Here is a 21471-nt window from a genome sequence, read left to right as displayed (position 1 = left end):
TATGTCGCACATAAGAATCAAAAGTATTGAAAACACGTGTGACGGGTTTTAATTTTGGTTGACCAAAGTATTATTTGAATTAATGCTAGCATTATTTTAGAATTACTATTTGCAATAGTTGAATGAATTGTTTGCTGTCGTTCTTGAGTTTAGGTTTTGACTATGTGGTTTACGAAAAAAATAGCGCCTGAAATGCGTAACGCAACATTAAATTTACATGTTGAGGAAGAACAGGCAATCTTTAGTAGTTTAGCTAGAGGTGTGTTAGGGGGGGGGGGTTGTACCTGGGTGCAGCAGTCTTGGGGTGCCAGTTAGATGGTTTTATAAAGATAAGACTGACATTGCCCCTTGATGCTAAACGCTTACTACGCCCCTGGCTTTCTTGTGACAAGATAGAATATTCTGGGAAACAGGGCAAGTGTCAAGACGTCGGCGGGAAAAAGGGTGAGGCTTCGAGTCTCAAAATACTTTACCACATATTGAATTTTCACAAATGTTTATATAACTAACTCACTCGGCAACTGTGTATACCGGAACTATATAAAACGCATATAAAAAAACCGAAGTTTGATAACAGTCAATTTTTTTGTGAATTTTTTGTGACACAACCTCCCAGTTAACAGTAAAATTGACCTTCATGAAATCAACACCTTTGCAAGGGACTGCTTCCGACGGATCTTGGAAGGGATTCCCTTCCTGAATGTAGATACAAATGCGCCACGTTTTTATTTTCAGGAGGGGCTAAGAAACACCTCTTTACATGTCGTTCAAGCCGTAACCTATTAACTCTAAGGATTTCTTAATTATGCAGAACCCTTTCAAGCTTATTCAGTGGGGGCTCAGTCCCTCAAGCAATGGGTCTTGATGACTCCCGGCTATGAAGCCCCCCAAGTTGTTGCTAGCATGGACGCCCATAAGGGGGGGGCGCCCGCCCCTCCCTGGCTGAATGATGCTGCCTTATTTTTATATTTTTGTTCTGAGATTTCTATTATATAGCATTAATAGTGCCAATTAGACGAGGTTTGCCCCCCCCCCTGGAATTGAGCTTATGGGCGCCCATGGTTGCTAGTGATGTCACTGGCAAAAACTATTTACCTCCTCTGTATATTAGCTGACGTTGAAGAAGTATATTATACAATACACTGGTCAGTTATTGCAATAGGAAATTGGATTTAAAGTCATTACAAACGACAGTTGATTCCCATAGGAATTTCTCACGAGTACTGGGATAGATAAACATTAAAATAATTAGTTTCGTGAGGTGTGAATAATACGAGTAAGCAAACTGAACAAGGAAAACATTACTTTGTTCAAATGATGCACGAAGGCTTTGTTGACATTTCAAATAGACATTTCTAAGTCTTCTTAAGTCTAATTCTAGAACGAATAAGGATGGATTTGAGCAACTACCCATGGCTACAACATGAGACAAAAGGTAAACTAAAAAAAATTATAACACGATCAAGAATAAAGTTTGCTCAATAAAACTTAGAAGTTGGATTTTTTTTTTTTGAAAAAGGACAATGATTTTTCTTTATAAGGATCCATTTTCCTGCCGTATTTTTTCCCGATTCCATCTCTAAGCCCCAAATCCTATATGATTTCGATTATTAGTTAAATTGAGTATGGCACATTATCTAAACTTAGCAGAGAGGAGTTGAGGATTTGATGTAATTCACAATGGTATATGCTTCCTGAATTTCCAGTGGAATGGACACAGGCACATACACTTTTTTTTGAAGGAGAGTCAAATGGTAAAAAAAACAATTTTTTCGATAATTTGAATAAAAAATGGCAAAAACTTTGTAAAAATTTCGAATTTTGGGAGGATAGCCCCCCCGCCCTGTCTAAGTCCTTGAACTGTAACTCAAAGTTTAAGGTTTTTGATTTTTAAGAATGGAAAAATATTAAAAGTATTTGCTCTGTGAGGTGTAAACCTTGTTGGAGTATGCAAACTCAACAAGAAAATGGTTAGTTTGTTCAAGTATTCTACGAAAGCCTTATTAGGGATTTAAAAAAATATTTCTATGGTTTCCTGTTGACTGAGTCTTTCATTGATTTAGAGAAGCAGCTGCTGTTGACGAATAAAAACTACCCAAAACATTAACGATAATTTATAAGTAACTAATGATCAAAAACACCAATAAGATAGCGCCAGTGAAATGGCAGTCTGCCTGTAACAGGTACGTAACATACGAATATGATTAAAATTAGTCTCGCTATAGAAATTGCAGCCTCTTATGCGTATGTGGCAAGAACAAGTATTAAATTAGATTAAATTGACGAAATTAATTATCATTTTTACTTGGCATATTTTATTCCTAATTTGTATGGAATATTTCTAAGATTCTTTGACGTGACTCAGTGACATTTTTCTCAAGAATCGCAGGGACACCAGTTCACAAAAGTGTAGGGAAGGGGGGAGACTAAAACTCTTTTTCTTTTTTCTAAAAATAGATATACCAAATAGGTGGTTTTTTTTATTTAGAGGGGGTAATTTCGTTTTTTTTCATTGTAAATACAAAAAAAAAATCAAAATTTAAAGGGGCAGGGGTAATTTTTTCAACAAAAACAGACAAGATATTTTTCCTAAATATGGTGGGGAGTATAATTGTCCTCTCCTCCAATTGGTACATCTGGGCAAGGGCGGATCAAGGATTTTTTTTTTCGGGGGAGGGGAGGTTACTAATTTTTGACTCTGTTTTCGACTAATTTTACTGATTTTACCTAGTTTTTACTAATTTTCGACTTATTTTCGACTCGGGCAAAAATTTCGAGGGGGAGGGGTCAAAACGGGTCGTATCCCCCCCTGGATACGGCCTTGCATCTGGGAGATCTTCTTTGGTTGCAGTCTCTTCTGGATGAATGGCCCAATTAGTTTAGCCTAATTACACACCTAGTTGGTGCTTTTAACGTAGCCTTTGGAAAAAAGACTTTGGAGCCTTTGAAAGAAGCCGTTAGAAAAAACCCTTTGTTTAATAAAACTAAAAAATAATATAATATAATTGTTTTAAAGTTTCTTAAGCCCCCTATCATGTTCTATGAGTTGATCCGATATGTTGCTGTTTTTACGAATCCTTATTTTTTGCTGTTCTCAGGTCAATTAAGTCCATAACATAAACAAAGGAGATAATTCCACAAGAAGATGGACTGCTGACTTTGCATCAATGCGCCAGGTATCTCAATCAGGTCAGGAAAGATTAGATATAAAGTTTAGGGGCTTCAATTGAGGGGGGAGGGGTCATCATTACCAGCAATATTTTTTCCAGTAGATATTGAAAATGCCTTTTTCGGTATTTTCATTGAAAATGGCTTTTTGCACTTTGATTAAAAAAAAATCCCCTCTAGATTTTGTAAGATACATTTTTGCCTCCCCACTAATTTACGTGAATTGACGCCACTTATAAAATTTCAATAGACAAAAACGAAGCTGATTGTCTATCTTCTGGATCTTCCTCTCTCCCCCCCCCCCACGATATAGAAAATTCAATATTGAGTTTGGGATTTTTGGAGAAGTATACATTTAAACAACACCACCAAAAATTATCAATTTAAAACTTCCGTCCAAACCATTTTTCGCAAATAAATTTTAGGGAATTGTTAAGTTTAATGATGTGTTGACAATATTTGAAAAGTAAACGGAGTAGGGCGCATATTATTTTGTTTAAATGTTGCATGACGGTGTTTTTGGTATTTAAGATAGTGGCGTAAATTCACAATGATTCAGGGAGAGGAGGAAAAATTTATTCTTCAAATTTACGGGGGGGGGGCAATTTGTTTTTTTCTATTTATTCAACTAAAATACCAAAAGAAGCCATTTTCCAATGAACATTTCCCTATCCCCCTCTCAAACAGCAATTTTCACTCCTAGGTGGGGGGTAAACATCTGGGAGCTCGAACATTCCTGTCCCCTCCTCCAAATAACACTGCTGATTTGAAATAGACAGTCCTAACGTTTCTTATTAATTCAACTGCTTTTAGCAACATTCTAAGCTGACATAACCATTCTAAAGCATTTTTTCAGCTGAATATCAAATGTGAAGAAAGTTGAATTTTATTTTATCTCTGCTTAAACATAAATAATAAATATGATAATTTACAATAAACCAGTTTAAGCTGATTAGCATGATTTTGCTTACAACACAATGAATGTTTACTATTTAAATTATTTTACAACTTTAACGATTTTCTGCATAGTATTAATTTTTATCGCAAAACAGTTTTTTTTTTACACATACTGAAGAATATAAAAAATGACCTATTAAGGTGTAAAATAACCTGGAAAAGTTTGAACTTGTTAGCTTAAGCGTAAAGTTTGCAATGCTTTAATTTTGCCGAAAATTGAAAAGTTTTGGTTTTTAATCTTTAATCAGTGAATAAGCAATTCTAATTCAAGCAATTCAAAAAATCAATTCAAAAACTTATGTTCTGTTTTTGCGCAAGTTTTAGAAATTATTTGTATAAGGAAATATCTTTAAAAGGGCTATAAATCTTTAATAACGTTTACTTGGCAATTCTAAAATCGAGAAGGATATAATTTAATTTTAATTACACACAGGGTTTCAGTTTTATAATCTAATCAGTGGTGGAACCAAGGGGTTCGGGGAGACCTCAGTCCCCCAATATTCCTATGGCGCCCTCATTCCTTGTTTTTTTTTCTGTATTTCACTCTTTTTAAATAAGTTTGTCAATTTGGTCAATTATTGACGCCCTTGTTACATTGTCCCCCCCCTAAGATTTTGCTTATTGGCACCCTTGTCACACCCCCCCCTAGATTTTTCTCTAGATCCGCCCCTGTCCAATACATATTATTCTATCGTCATGATACTTAGTAGTTTGTGTTTCTTTAAAAATCGGTCGTGTTCTCCTTGCCTATTCACAGAAATATTTGGGAAGATGGAGATTAGGACCAAAAAATTTTCAGCCACATCTTGAATACTCAACATATGTTTCCCTGTATAAAGACCGGGTCCTTAATAAAAAAATAAACAATTATTTATATATTTCCAATTATTAATCTCTCTTGTGAAACTTCTGTTCCATAGCACATTTTGAATTATAAGAGTAGAATTCAGCTGCGGAAGATCAAGAAACATAAAGCAATATTTCCCTTAAAAATGTGATTTTGAAAGCACCCTTGGTCTTTCTTCTGCTATAAGCCGCTTTTGCGAAGTTAGATCAAGGTTTTTCCCAAAAACGGTAGAAAAACGTTAATAGTGTCAAATTGGCTTTGCCGTATTTTTAACAACCTTGTTCTAATTTTTTACTTGGCATATTTTATTCCTAATTTGTATGGAATATTTCTAAGATTCTTTGACGTGATAAGGTTCTGAATTAGAACCTTGTTCTAATTTTTGCAAGTAGTTGACCACTGGTGACAGTAAAAATACACTAAAATTCTTTTTAAATTTTTCCATTTTTCGACGTTTATGTTGCGCAGTGCTTCAGAATCTTCAAATTCCAGTGTCCCGAAAGATAATTGACTTTGAAAACTGTCGGAATTTAAGTTGAATGAAAACTAACGATTTTTACTCAGTCCCTTCGTAAATTTACGATTTTCAATTTTACGAGGAGATATCCGAAAACCCATTTTTTTCGTGAAATTTCGGAGAAATTCCGAAAAACTTGGGGATACTGGAATTTCTCATGTTGCGTAATATAATGTCTTCTAAGTTATCACAGCTAACTATTTAACTAATTAATAGTTAGTTGTATTAAGCATAAATCTAAGGTAACTATGTGGTAACTCTGAGTCTCACTATTTTGTTTCTTTTACTTCTTCAAAATCTTTTGCTTACAATCCTGTTGTCCATGAGTATTCCACTTTTTTTATTAGTTTTATCTTTAAGCCACCTAAAACGACAATGAAATAACACTGAAAATGTTCCCAGGATTGCGCCCATGGAAATAGCTTGGAATTTTCTATTGGAAAAACGATCTAAAATAGGATTGGCCTGCAAGAGAAAGGAGGTAAAAAGGTAAAGAATATGGCACCGTATTTACAACCACTACTGGCGGTGCTTATCTCCGTTTCATGGCTCTTTAGCCAGGAAGTGCACTGGGAGGGGGCTAGGGGCCAGCCATCCTGTTTTTTCGCACGGCCTTCCTGTTTACCTTCCCCAGGTTTCCCAAGGTACTCATTTAGAGCTGGGTCGACTCTACCAGAGCTTATAGAGTTACGCCAATGACTCCCGTTCAAACCAAATAACCAGCAACAGCAGGACTTGAACCCCTGTCCTCCAGGAAAAAGGGTCTCAAGTCTAGTATGCTAATCACATGGCTAGGGAGAGTAAATTTAAACTCGCTTATGAGAATATTCTTGGATGAATAAGTTTTCTATGAGGCGCTGTCTCCCTCTACCCCAAAGCTACGCCCAGTGTTTGATCTAACTTGGGAATCCAAAACTCCAGAAAAGCAGATGAACTATTAAACTTCATCAATAAAAGACGCCTCAAGATAGATCCATCAAAGGAGGCACTATTCGACGCGCCAATTTTGTATATAAACTACCAGAACTATATGGGCTTCAATGGTGGTTGTAAACTTGAATTTAAAATAGAATGGTCATAAACCTGATGTCTTTTATGATACCGGCACAACATATTTTAGGCATATGGTTTCTTCAATGACTTTATTGTAGGCAAATTGATTTGGTCTTCATGCATACCCGTCATGATAAGAAGAAGCCAAGGACGTAGTTTTATACCTGAGAGAAGTTAATCTTTATCTTTCTAATTCTGCTATACGTTACATTTTGTTCTTTTTGTGAGGTGATGCTTATGTTACTGGGGGTCATCATTTCGGGTGTATTATCTTATTGACGTTTTTGTGATCAGTTATCAATGCAGCATAGGCAGTATTTTAGATTTGGGGTTTTAGTGGTTGCTGCTACGTAGTTCATCGGGAGACCTCTACCAATTAGATTATAAAGCAAGGCAATAAATATTTCTGCCAGAAACTAAAATACTAATCAGCACGATGATAAGTATTGAAATAAGAACTGACCTGGTACTGGTACATTATGCGGGCACCGCTATATGCTGTATGTGAAATGTTAGGTTAGGCAAACCATCTTTTTGCTTACATTGCCGTACACAACACCTCCAATATTGTCCAATATGCTTCTCATACAAATATAAAGTCATGGTGTGTTCATTTTCACACTCTTTTCTCTTGGGCAATAACCCCTTATCCTGTAAAAATTCAACTGCCTCTTTTTTGTCTTTGGCAAATCCCAAATTGTAATTTTAACATTAATATTAGATCAATTTTACTCTAACAACTGTTTTAGTACCGGGTATCTGTCTCTCCCGTTTGACTGTAGCATTTCCCGTTCGAAATTCCACATACAGTATATAGCGGTGCCCGCATAATGTACCAGTACCGGTGACCTAATAGGGCAAAACCTCACAAGCCAGGCATGTACGCAGGGAGGGCCTCTGGGCCCGCCCCCCGAAATCTTACGATTTTTTTAATTTCCCGTAATTTTCTGATACTTCTCACAAAAGTAAGGGATTTGAAGTATTTGGGCCCCCTCCGAAACAAATTCCTGCGTACGTGCCTGCCAGGTGGTTGGGGTTTTTGAACCTCCCGCCCGAAATGTTTGTCCGACTCGATAAAAACGTAACAGAAATACGTATAAACATATTTTTGACGGTTTCTTAAAGTTTTTTGTGAGTAATTTTTATTGCGCTAAAAGAACCAAGGCCATGGTAATACAAAACAAAAAGAAAATTCACTTTCAAGGAATTGACATCACATAAACATTAGAGTAACATGAACAAAGAAAAACACAAATAACAAAATCTAATTCTGTGCTCCATGTGAGGTGATGTTCATGTTGACCGAGGGCCATCATTTCAGGTGTACTGTCTTATTGGCGTTTTTATGACTAGTAATCAATGCAGCACCGGCATTATTTTGGGGCAGATTGGCGAGATGGGGCGCATATAAGCCATTTTGGTGATTTTTGAGACGGTTGGGCATTGTCATTTTCAAATTGGGCATTTGTTGGGGGTAAAATCGTTTTCACTGAAAAATCGTTTGGCGGTGGTGTATTTTCACTAGAAAAATGGAGCTTTCGGCGCACTTGCACTTTTTTTGGCGGTGCAACTTTAAACCATCTTTAACACTCTTTAAACCATCTAGCATCTTTTAACACTATTTTCGAGATTTTGCTATGTAGTTCATCGAGAGACCTCTACCAATTAGATGGCACTATTATTCATGTACAAAATGTAGCTTCTCAAACCTCCATAGGCCCTTCAAACCTCAAACTTGCAGTAGTATATATTTCTTGAATTTTAATTAATTAGTTAGTCATTATTTATTAATTAAAAGTCAATTATTGATTTATTATTTATATTTATAAATAGTCATTATTTATTATATTTATATTTATTTATATTTATAAATATATATTTCATGAATATTTCATAATATATTTATATATTTTATTTCATAATATAGGCCTATATTTCATAATAATGTACATTTCATAAATATATTTATATTTATTTATAAATAATCATTATTTATTTATTAAAAATCAATGTATGCAGAGGTAGCTGGTAAATTTCCTTTTGTTAGAGTAATATCAAGAGAATCTAAAATCGAACAGTATTTTATGCAAAATTTATAATTCAAACGCTAAAAGGCGCAACGATTGCTTTCCTTTTGACAATTTTTTTCTTTTTTACATATCAAGTATCAAAATAACCTAAATCAAAAAGCAAGTTTTCAGAAAATACAGACCTTCGAGACAGGGACACTAAAAATGAGGTGGACAGGCAAGCTGACGCAGTCGCCGTGGCAGGGGGGTGGTGGTGGTGGTGGTAGCGGTCAAGATTCTGTTGTAATTGTAAGTAAAATTAAAAAAAAGTCATTTACTAGTTCACATAGTGTCTTTTTGTTGGGGGAAAGAGGTTACCAAGGCTAAATTAGCCTTGGCTAAATTTCAGGACAAACATATCGTTGGAACAGCAAAAGATTGATATCATGGGTATTAGTTTGATGCTTAGAGAAATGGATGCCCAGTTGTGACAAAATAACACCTGTTAGAAATAAAAACTTTCTGAACATGGCAATCCAGAGGCACCCCCAATATAAAAGTACCAATCCTCATTAGAGATACGTTTTTTAATAGGTCAAATAGGACCTGTCCAATCCTATTTAGATACATCATTTAAAAAATTTCGGCACTGTTCTATTAGCTGGTACCCACGGGATATACTGTATAGGAAGATGATAAAGGAAACTAGTCAAACGGGTCAATCTGTCAATAGAGTATTGGATCACAAACCGTGGTTTGCAATTGCGTTTACAACATTTAAACTATTGTTTTTGGGGGGTTTAGGGGGGAAAGGTACCTAGGTTAGGCTACGCATTTAATATATGCTAAGCTTTATCCCCACCCCCTTATGTGTAAATATATAGCCCAAATTGGTTTATAAACTATTATATTTTCATAGTATTTTGTTTTATTTCATTAGCATTAACAAAACTTGACTTCTCGAGTGGGTACCAGCTAATAGAACAGTACCAAAATGTCTTAGTCAGGTAATACTTATATTACAGATAAACACTGCCTAATATGCAATCAGGGGTGGGGGTGGTGTTCAAAAACTTTAAAAAACGCATCAAAAATATGATTATATCCATTTATGTTAATTTTTTACAATTCAGCAGAATTTTTTGTTCGGGGGGGGGGGATACAACCTTGTCTGTAAAATTAGTCAAATTGTGCCCAATGGCACCAATGACACCTACAATTTTGTAAGGTAAGGGAGGCAGAAGATTCTCAAGCGGAAGTGTTGATATCACCCTTTTACCAGGTATATGTAACATCTATAAAAATGCCTACATTAAGAATATTTTGGGAGTAGGTTGTGGTCGTCTATGGATCTGTTGTGAGTAAATCATACCCAAAAAAATGCATCAAGAGTTTGTTTGTATACATATTTGTTACGTTTTTACGAGTCGGACAGAAATTTCGAAGGGGGATACCATAAGAAATACAAAGCCAAGATTCCCACAAATGGACAGGATTGTACAAAGGGACATAAGCTACAATTTACATAGAGTAGGGCACGAAATTTGGGGGGTAGGTAGTTTTTAAATAGAAATTTGGAAATGAAGATACTAACTTGTTTACGAGATATGTGTTTTGACTTAAGAGGCATAGTATTTATTACTTGGATCCAGAGTTCTGGGACCATGCAAATGTTCCTACTGGAAAACGATCTTTTAGAAACAGTCGAAAGCTTGTCACTTTTGTGGTTTCGGTATTAAATTACAGGGAGATAAGAGAGTCGCATGAATCCTTATCAAAGTAATTCCCAGACTTTTGACTTCCTCCAGAGCAAGCAGCTCATCCGATATGCTCAATTACTTCTCATTGAATAATGAAAATTTTCATGGATGTAATTTGAAGCACACAGGGGAAACTTGAAATAATTTTAAATTAGGAGTAAATCAACCAGAATAATTTTATTACTTTAACTATAAGCATGGTTAAAACAGTGGAACAGTTTGGATTATTTATGTGTTGCAGGATATCGTTTGGAAATTTAAATTCAGTCCAAAACTAACCTTCGTCATTGACGTTTTCAGTTTAATCATTGTAACAGCTGGTTAAATCTTTATCTTCTTTGAAGCCTATAGTTTTATTTATAATCATTCTGTTATATTTCTTTCTCAGTTTTGCTAAAAGAAATAACAAATTCTAGTAATGCTAACCCCCCTCTTCTCCCTCATACCTTCGGCCCTAGCAAATATAATCTGACGTCGACAGTTTCCACTCTCTTAGCTCGCGTAAAATGTAAACCCATTCTAGAATTTACTAAAGTAAAAGTTAAACGCTTGAAAATGTATTTAAGATTTGAAAGCAAGGATAGACTAAAAAAAGAAAAACACAAGAAATTGTCTATGTATAACAAAAATCTGAAAATCAACTTATTGCAAACTGAATTTAAATCTTAGAGAGAAAACTAAGAAATTTTTAAAGAAGAAACTGCCCAAGTCTAGTTTCATGACTTTAGTAAAATTTCAAAGTTATATCAGTGAAGTACGTAAAAAGTAAACCACTTCTTAAAATTAACAAAATAAAACTTAAGCAACTGACAAGGCAATTAAGCTTTGGCGGCACAGAATTGAAAACAAGAAAACACAAATTAGAAAGAATCTGAAAATCAGTTTATTGCAAACTGAATTTAAGTCTTAGAGAGAAAAGTAAGACTTTTTTAAGGAGAAAAAAAAACGGTTTAAGTCTAGATTCATGGTTATACTATTATTTCAAATTTTTTCGGTGAAGTACGTAAAAAGTAAACCACTTCTTGAATTCACCAAAGTAAAACTTAACCATTTGACAAGGCAATTAAGCTTTGACGGCATAGAATTGAAAACAATAAAACACAAATTAACGAAAGTTTGAAAATCAGCTTGTTGCAAACTGAATTTAAATTTTTGAGAAAAAACTAAGAAATTTTTAAGGAAAAGATACCTGTCCAAGTCCAGTTTCATGGCTATAGTAAAATTTCAAACTTATTTCGATTAAAAACTCAAAAAATAAACTTCTACTTGAATTCACCAAAGTAAAACTTAAGCAATTGAAAAGGCAATTAAGCTTTGAAGGCATAGAATTGAAAACAAGAAAACACAAATTAATGAAACTTTGAAAATCAGCTTATTGCAAACTGAGTTTAAATATTACAGAGAAAACTAAGAAATAAAAAAAAACTGCCAAAGTCTTGCTTCAACGCTTTATTAAAATTTCAAAGTTATTTCGGTGACGTACGTAAAAAAAAATTATTTCTTTAACTCATCAAAGTAAAACTTAAGCAATTGACAAGGCAATTAAGCTTTGACGGCATGGATAGACTTGAAAACAAGAAAACGCAAGAAATTATCTATGTATAAGGAAAATCTGAAAAATAGACCGTTTACTCCCAAGAGGCGCCGGTCATACCCAATTTCGGTGTCCCAATCGCTGTAAGCGACAATTAGAAACATGCAAAACAACGATTCATCTAGTCTAGTGCTTATGTAGCTTAAAACTTGAGTCGGATTTTTATTTTCCGTTCTGAATTATCCTTCATTAAGGTAGTTCGACTTTTCGGAAGAGGTAATTCATGAAATAATACTGTGACACAAACTAATGCTGTTTTTTTTTCATACTTTGTGATTTTCAACAATCATTTTTTTTTGTTTAAAGGCTGTTCGTTAATGTAATTGGCTTGAGATCCTAGTAATGGCTATTTATTATGATTTAAAAAGCTGATATCAGTGAAACAAGAGTAAGAATGACGATTAAATAGAGTGCCACCATTCAATACCCCTAATAGATTTTTTGCCTCCCTAGCTTTTGAAAACATTCGGATATTTTTCACTGAAAAAGACCTTTTCTAGTATTTTCATTGAAAAAAAAATGAAAAAAAAAGAAATTTGCTCCGCCCCCTGAATTTTATTGAATTAATTTGTTTGTGGAAACTCAACTCTCCGTGATAGGGAATTGGGTTGTCCGAAACCCCTTCGAAAACTAACGTTCGTAAATGCACGAAAATTAACGGGAGGGGGGGATTTCTTCAAACCTATCTCAGACCTTATTTAACTCTCAATGGTTGGTATTCATCTGTTTACTGGAGACTAGAGTGGGCTGCAAATCATTTATTAGGAGTCGCGCACGCCACGCAAGAATTAATTCTGCCCTTTTTCGGAAGAATTAGATGGTACAACACCCTGCCACATGGTGATTATGACAGTGCCACATGGAAGATTTAGATTTGAGTACCAAAACTAAAATCCTCTGCACTGAAGTATCAAGCGATACTTTACTACATCTTATTAAAGAATCGCAGTAGGCTACATCCTTCTATAAAACTGTCTAAATTTGAAAAAAAAAATCCGGTGTTATATCTCTTTTTTAGTACGTCTTCCCCCCCCCCCCACGATTTCGTGAATGGACACTACTGAAGTTTTTTATGGCTAATAACAAAATTATAACAAAATTAGGTTTGCTGATTGTTTATCCCTAGCGAGAGAAAGTAGGTCTACATTTATTTTTATGCCTATTGGATATCGGGTTCATTTACTATTTTAAACATCTAAAATAGGTTGTTTGAATTTGACGCAATCAATAATGTTCCTTGTTAAATGTTTTGATAAAATAGGAACGTGCACAGGGGAAGACCTCGGAGCATTGGCCACCTGAAATGTAATTTTTCTGAATTTTTGGGCACTTCCTATTCAAATTATCAAATGAAATTCGTCTTTTAATTATCCTCCCCCCTCCAAGAATCGGCGTACTTGCCTGTATGAGAATTAATGTCATGAAATTGGATTGTTGAAGAAGACATTAGGTTGTCCAACAGGGTTGCCACCCTGGCCTGCAAAAATTTACTAAACCTGAGAGAAAAAATTTACTACATCGCATCTGTTTTTACTAAATGCTCAAAAAATTTTTTTGCGCGTACGGCTACGCCGCACGCGCACCATTAACCATCGATTTTTACTATAGAAGGATAATCAATAGGATTTCTACAATCTTTTTTCCATTTTCTTCTTTCTTTTCATTAGTTTTCATAGTATGATTAAAAATTCCGGAAACCTATAAGTTCAAAAATCCTGTTTTTTTATTATTTGGATGTACTACTGGATAGGCTTTATATTCCAGATGCGCTGTATCCAAGACGTCAAACTATAGTGTTGAATCCTAGATTCTGGAAATCCTGCTGGTGAAGCACGGCTCTTCAGGTCATAAAATTCAGATATATTGAAAAATTAAAAAACAATCAACGAAGAAAAACAGCTACAGCTCATATTCACGAAGCAATTCAGGCGATGGAGTGCTTAGAATCTGAGGTTATGGCTTTTGAAATTTGTCCCCCAATTTCCGTTTTTAAGTTTGAAATCTAAACCCTTCAATTTTGCAATTTTAAGAGGAAATTTGCCACTTTTAAAACACTAATTGGGTTGGTATTTAAATAAGGGATAAGCTTTTGAGTCACAGTATTTTTACAAGGAAACTTTCTGTTTCTCTGTTGTTTTTCTTTTATAGTCCGGTGGCAGAAAACAAAAGAAACATTTTAACAAAATTTAGACACCAAAGAAAAAGACAAGAAACGAACAAAAAATATCGCAAATACATTAAATAGGGCGTCTCCAGTGTAAGTGAGAACCTGGAGAACGGAAGCAGAAACAGCAAGACACCAAAAACAGTAATAATAAGATGAGAAGCTAAAAAAGGGAATAATTTAGAAAATAAAAGTAAATATAATTATATTCAGGCAATTAAAGACAAATATGTACATCCCTACTCTGGCTTAATCTAGGTAGTAAAAAAATATCTATAAAATACTTCTTGATACAGACTAAATATTTACATAATATATCGTAATAAGGTTGCATCCATCTTACTTTTGGCTACTCCACGAGATTGTGGTAGAAAATGTTAGGAGGGATACATGCATTGGGGGGGGGGAGGGGAACTTAGCTGGTCTAATCAGGCACTTCCAATGCTGTATAATAGAAATCTCAAAACAAAAATACAAGGCAGCATCATTCAGACAGGGAGGGGGGGCTGGAGCCCCCCCATATGGACGCCCATGGATACGTGGCTCAAAATTGAAGTTTTGCATTTCCAACATTCTTCAACATCAGGGCAGTACCAGTCCATCTCAGTCTTGATCTAGCCTTGCCTTATCTGTTCTCAATTTTACAAAATTTGATTAGATAAAAATTAATCACCAAAATTATAATAAACAAACGGGTATAGAGGAGGCGAAAGGATGGAAGAGAGAAAAAAGAACGAGAGAAAAAGGGAGAAGAGAGATAGAGGAGAGGGGCACTTGAGGAATCCAAAGCGTTGTACATAAAAGGTTGCAATGTTAGCTATTACCTTTCCTGGTTCTTTGCTGAAATCACAGGTATCTAAATTTTCACTGGACGAGTAGCCAATACTTAGAGGTGAAAAGACAAGTTGAAAATTTGTGCCAGTCGCAACTACGGCCTAGAAATAAATAAATAAATATTTTGATAAATAAAGTCTAATCATTATAAGATAACTTTTGAAATTTTGTGCCAGAAAATTTGTGCCAGTCGCAACTACAGCCTAGAAATAAATAAATAAATATTTTGATAAATAAAATCTAATTACTATAAGCTAACTTTTCTTTCAGCATTGTTTAGGTAATTCAATCAATATCTATAAGAAATAGCTTTTTTATAGGTAAGTTTGCTTAGGTAAATCAATCAATATCTATGAGATATAGCTTTTTTGTAATAGTAATTAAACATCAGAGAACTGTTTAGTTAGGACATCTGCAAAGGACTATTAGACTCCCTGATGCACCCTGGGGCCAAGAAAAATTATGAAAAACCCAGATATAAGATACAAACTTAGTTATTGGCCGGCTCATAAATTACTACGTCTTTTGCATTGCATGACAAATTGCCACGCCACGAAGTAATTTTGCAGTTTTTATTTTCATATCTCTCAATATTTTCACCAAAGATACTTAAGAATTGACGATGTTGAAGATAAGGTTAAAGATGTTGTTTTTAATCGAATTGGAGGAGAGACCCCTTATATACCCCACCACCACCACCACCAGAGGAAACGAAATCTCCTTTCACTAATATGATTTACCTAGCACAGACGATTAGTTTTGCACGGTGCTGTAATTTCATAGCTACGTTACTATTAATGCTACTACTGACAACTTATCACACTACCAATCCATTTTAGGCTAACAGACCTACACATGCTTTTCAGTAGCCCCAATCTGCACAAAGCTTTACTCCGCTCCCTCCCGAGAAGACTGTGCTCCCTTTAATCCTTTTTTGTTACCTCTTGAGTCCATTTGAGGAGGTATTGGTCTTCCTTAAGGCTTAACGAAGGCTTAGCTGGGCAAGACTGCCAAGAAACATGATTTTCGGTAACGTATTGTTCTCCAAGTGTGAAACGAGGTCATCCGATGTCATCGAAGACGTCCTTGTTTTCGTCCGACCCTGATAGGATTGCCAAGAAACATGATTTTTGGCAACCTATCATTCTTTAACTGTAAAACGTCGTCATCCGCAACGTTGTCGAAGACGTCCTGGTTTGCAACATATCGTTCTTTCACTATAAAATCATGTTGTCCGACGTGGTCGAGGACATCCTGGTTTTTGTACGGCCCTGGCAGGATTGCCAAGGAACAGGATTTTTGGTAACCTATCATTCTTCAACTGTAAAACGTCGTCTCCCAACGTTGTTATGGATGTCCTGGGTTTCGTTTTACCCAGGCAAGATTGCCACGGAACAGGATTTTTGGTAGCCTATCGTTCACCAACTGTAAAATTATATCGTCCGACATCCTCGAGGATGTCATGCTTTTGGCCCTGGCGGGATTACCAAGGAACAGGACTTTTAGCAAACTATCATTCTTTAACTGTAAAACGTCGTCACCCGCAACGTTATCGAAGATATCCTGGTTTTTGTTTGGCCCTGGCTTGATTGCCAAGGAACAGGGTTTTTGGCAACCTATCATTCTTTAACTGTAAAACGTCGTCACCCGCAACATTGTCGAAGATATCCTGGTTTTTGTTTGGCCCTGGCAGAATTGTCAAGGAACAGGATTTTTGGCAACCTATCGTTCTTCAACTGTAAAACTATATCGTCTGACGTCCTCGAGGACCTCAACATCCATGAGGATGCCATGGTTTTGGCCCTGGCGGGATTCCCGAGGAACAGGACTTTTGGCAACCTATCATTCTTTAACTGTAAAACGTCGTCACCCACAACATTGTCGAAGATGTCCTGGTTTTGTTTGGCCCTGGCAGGATTGCCAAGGAATATGATTTTTGACAACCTATCATTATTCAACTGTAATACGTCGTCACCCGCAACATTGTCGAAGACGTCCTGGGTTCTGTTTGGCAGCATTGACAAGGAACATGATTTTTGCAACTTATCGTTCTTTCATTATAAAATCATGTTGTCCGACGTGGTCTAGGTCGTCCTGGTTTTTGTTTGGTCCTGGCAGGATTGCTAAGGAACAGGATTTTTGGCAACCTATCATTTTTTTAAGTGTAAAGCGTCGTCACCCGCAACGTTGTCGCAGACGTCCTGGTTTTTGTTCGGCCCTGGCAGCATTGACAAGGAACTTATTTTTTGCAACCTATCGTTCTTTCACTATAAAATCATGTTGTCCGACGTGGTCGAGGACGTCCTCGTTTTTTTTTGGCTCTGGCAGGATTGCCAAGGAACAGGATTTTTGGCAACCTATCACTAACTGTAAAACATTGTCAACCGCAACGTTATCGAAAACGTCGTGGTTTTTGTTTGACCCTGGCAGCATTGACAAGGAACATGATTTTTGCAACCTGTCGTTCTTTCACTTTAAAATCATGTTGTCCGACGTGGTTGAGGACGTCCTCATTTTTGTTTGGCCCTGGCAGGATTGCCAAGGAACAGGGGTTTTGGCAGCCTATCATTCTTCAACTGTAAAACGCCCTCTCCCAACGTTGTTGAGGATATCCTGGGTTTCGTTTGGCCCAGGCAGGATTGCCAAGGAACAGTATTTTGGTAACCTATCGTTCTTCAACTGTAAAATGATATCGTCCCACGTCCTCGAGGATGTCATGGTTTTTGTATGGCCCTGGCAGGATTGCCAAGGATACTGATTTTTAGTTACCTATTGTTCTCCATCTGTAAAACGTGACTTAACCCCCAGAATCTTTCTTGCATTATAGACCTAGAAAGTGGGCCAAAACAATATTTTGTGCAGTTCATTATTCGAAATGAGGTTAATCAATTGTTTACCTAAAACTTCCCTTTGGCATTCATTGTTGTGGCCTCTACTGCATTAATCTTAGTGTATTCTTCCTGTATTCTTCGAAGTTTTTTTGAAGCTTGACAAACTTTCAAAATTGTGTCCAGTTTCTTGAATTTTGTTTTCAGATAAGAATTTATAAGAAACGGCAAGCAATATCTTCAGAGACGTATGCCAAGGAGATGGCTTGGGGCCAGCCCTTCTCCCACCCGACAATTGTGTACGGTTTCTTGAGTTTCAAAATTGTGTCCGGTTTCTTGAATTTTGTTTTCAGATAAGAATATAAAAAAACGGCAAACGTCCTTCAAGTTAATTTTGTGACTCTTGACCTATGCAAATCGTAAACTTTGCCTCATCATAGGCAGCGGAATAGCGCTGCCTAAGTAAAGAACGATGTTGGCACAATGTATTATTTTGTTTTTTTTTTTTGGGGGGGGGCGGGGTTGGCCAGGGCACCTCGTATCGAAGGAGTTGTCGTAGAAACTTTGAAAAGGGCCTATTCGATTGGAAATTGGAGTGGCTAGTGCCCTTTATAGTAGTCGAAAGTGATTGGAAGGCAATTAACACCCCTTCCACGCCGACCATTTCCCCAAACACATCCACTACAAATTTTGAGGTAGCCATTTTGTTCAGCGTAGTAGATTTCCACATAGAAATTATGTTTTTGAAGCGGACAATCCCCCGCAGCCCTCAGGGTAAGGGTTTTAAGTTATGACCTGGGGGCATATAAGGTTTTTATAGAATGCGATGTTGCAGAAACTTTAGAAAGGACTCATTGGATTGGAAATTCAAAGGGCTAGTGTCCTTTTTAATAGTCGAAAGTGATTGGACGGCATCTAACCCCCCTCTCACGCCCACCATTTCCCCAAACACATCCAATGAAAATTTTGAGGTATACATTTTGTTCAACTTAGTTGAAAGGTCCGAAAATTACGCCTTTGAGGGTGAGACTCCCCCCACAGCCCTCAGGGCAAAGGTTGTAAATTAAGCCCTGGGAGCAGATAAGGTTTTTATAGAAAATTTTGTCGTAGAAACTTCAAAAAGGGCTCATTCAATTGAAAATTCAAAGGGCTAGTGGCCTTTTTAATAGTAGAAAGTGATTGGAGGGCAACTAAACCCCCTGTCACACCCACCATTTCCCCAAACACATCTAATCAAAATTTTGAGATAGACATTCTGTTCGACGTAGTTCAAATGTGCGGAAATTATGTCTGAGGATGACACTCCCTCCAGCCCTTAGGGAAGGGTTGTAAGTTATACCTTGGGGGCATATAGGGTTTTTATAGAAAGTGTTATGGTAAAAAATTCAAAAAAGGGCTCACTTGTTTGGAAATTGAAAGGGCTAGTGCCTTTTTGAATAGTTGACCGTATTTGGAGGGCAACTTAACCCCCTCTGACGGCCACCACTTCCCCAAACACGTGCAATCAAAACTTTGAGATATCCATTTTGTTCAACGTAGTTAAAAGTTGTGGAAATTAGGTCTTTGCGGATGATAACCCCCCAGAGCCCTTAAGGCTATGGTTGTAATTTATGCCCTGGGGGCATATAAGGTTTTTATAGAAAGCGTTGCCGTACAAACTTCAAAAAAAAGCTCATTCAATTGGAAATTGAAAGGACTAGTGCCCTTTTTAATAGTCGAAAGTAATTGGACAGTAACTAGCACCCTTCTCACGCCCACCGTTTCCCCAAACACACCCAATCAAAAATTTAAAAGGCTACTGGCCTTTTTAATGGTCAAAAGTGATTGGAAGGCAGGTAGCCCCCCTCTCACGCTCACCATTTCCACAAGCACATCCAATCAAAATGTTGAGATGAAAATTTTGTTCAACGTAGTTGAAACATCTAGAAATTATGTTTTTTTTTACGAGGAGACTCCCCCCACAGACCTCAAGGCAAGAGTTATAAGTTATGCCCTGGGGGCATATAAGGTTTTTTATAGAAAGGGTTGTCGTAAAAACTTCAAAAAGGGTTCATTCCATTGGAAATTCAAAGGGCTAGTGGTTTTTTACTAGTCGAAAGTGATTGGAGGGCAACTAACAACCCCCCCCTCACACCCACCATTTCTCTAAACACATTCAATCATAATTTTGAGATAGACATTTTGTTCAACGTAGTTGAAAGGTCCAGAAATTATGTCTTTGAGGATAAAACTCCCCCACAGCCCTCAGGGCATGGGTTGTAAGTTATGCCCTGGGAGCAGAGAAGCGTTATCGTAGAAACTTCAAAAACCGCTCATTCGATTGGATATTCAAAGAGCACATCCAAAAAGCGAGCTCGTTTAAAAAGCGAGGATTTCTGTTAAATAAATAATTCTTATATTTTTTCCGTTCAATCGAAAGCGAGGATTTCTGTTAAATAAATAATTCTTATACCTGTTAAAATAGCTTTACGGGGTTTGAGGGACTCTGTTGTTTTATTCCGTGTGATTTTTTCTTTACTTGGTGTTCATTCAAAAAGCGAGGATTTCTGTTAAATCAATAATTTTTATAACTTTTAAAATAGCTTTACGGGGTTTGAGTGACTCAGTTGTTTTATTCCATGTTATTTTTTCCTTTATTTATTTTAACTATGTAACCGATTTTTACTGATAAACTAATAAGTGTTATATCTTTTAATAGACCTTTAATATGTTTGGGGGACTCTGTTGTCTTAGTCCATTGGATTTTTTCTTTACTCATTGTTCTTTCAAAAATCAAGGACTTACGTTAAATGAATAATTATTATACCTCTTAAAATAGCTTTACGGGGTTTGAGAGAGTCCGTTGTTTTAGTCCACATAATTTTTTCTTTTAGTGTCAATCACTCAAAAAGAAATGGGCTACGTTAAATAAATAAGTGCTATACCTTTTAAAATGTCCATACGGGACTTGGTGGGCTTTGTTGTTATATTCAATGTGATTTTTCCTTTAATTGTTGTTCATTCAAAAGGTGATGTTGTATTATAATTAATTAAGTCCTATAACTTTTATAATACCTTTGAGTGGTTTGTGTAACTCCGTTGTTTTATTCCATGTTATTTTTTCTTTACTTGATAGTCATTAAAAAAGTAAGGATTTATGTTAAATAAAGAATTCTTACACCTTTTAAAATGGCTTATATTTTTTCCATTCAATTATTTTCAATGTAAGCCAATATAATGCTAGGGGGAGTAAAAACGGTAGTTATTTAGTACCCGGTAAACAGATGACTTGATATGCTTCATTAGAAGTAGGTTATTGCTAATCATACCTCCTCGAAAGATATTTTAATGGCTCTAACAATTGTACACTATACTTGCCCAGAGACACAATGTGGCTTTCCCGTTATTGCTAAAAAAAATGAAATAAAGCTATGTCGACTTTGCATGTCTCTCTCACTATGTATGCGCCGTCGCGGTGTGTAACCAATCACCAATCAAGTTATTGTATATTGAGCAACCTCCGCTGTCTCTGATTGGTCCCTAAAAATGGGTGTTGTCTAAAAAACCAGTCTGGTTGAAAACGTGGAGTTTTCGTACTGCTCACTTTTTTGCAATGTGTAGGAACCAGTGGGGAATCCCCGCTCGTTTGGAAAGGTGCCAAGGAAAGGCAAGCAATTAGCATGTAGTTTCAAAACGTGTTTAATCACGTTTCTTGAATGAAGTATCTGTACTGTATATTCAAGAGGTGAAATCAATAAAGA

The 21471-nt window shown here is 36.3% G+C and overlaps 1 protein-coding gene across 1 annotated transcript in view; it reads right to left on the bottom strand.

Moving 5' to 3' along the window:
- Positions 1-21471, bottom strand: part of LOC148947227 (protein big brother-like) — a 105213-nt gene that overhangs the window by 60339 nt on the left and 23403 nt on the right. Inside the window, exon 3 of the mRNA XM_089097329.1 lies at positions 14894-15004. Within this exon, the coding sequence (XP_088953455.1) occupies positions 14894-15004 (111 nt within the window). The remainder of the gene's footprint in view (positions 1-14893; positions 15005-21471) is intronic.

Source organism: Artemia sp. Qi Xiang Cuo, chromosome 11 (assembly GCF_049724085.1).
Source record: "Artemia sp. Qi Xiang Cuo chromosome 11, ASM4972408v1, whole genome shotgun sequence".
NCBI lineage: Eukaryota > Metazoa > Arthropoda > Branchiopoda > Anostraca > Artemiidae > Artemia > Artemia sp. Qi Xiang Cuo.
The sequence above is the reverse complement of the archived record's forward strand: the minus strand, read 5'-3'. Positions and strand labels throughout refer to the sequence as shown.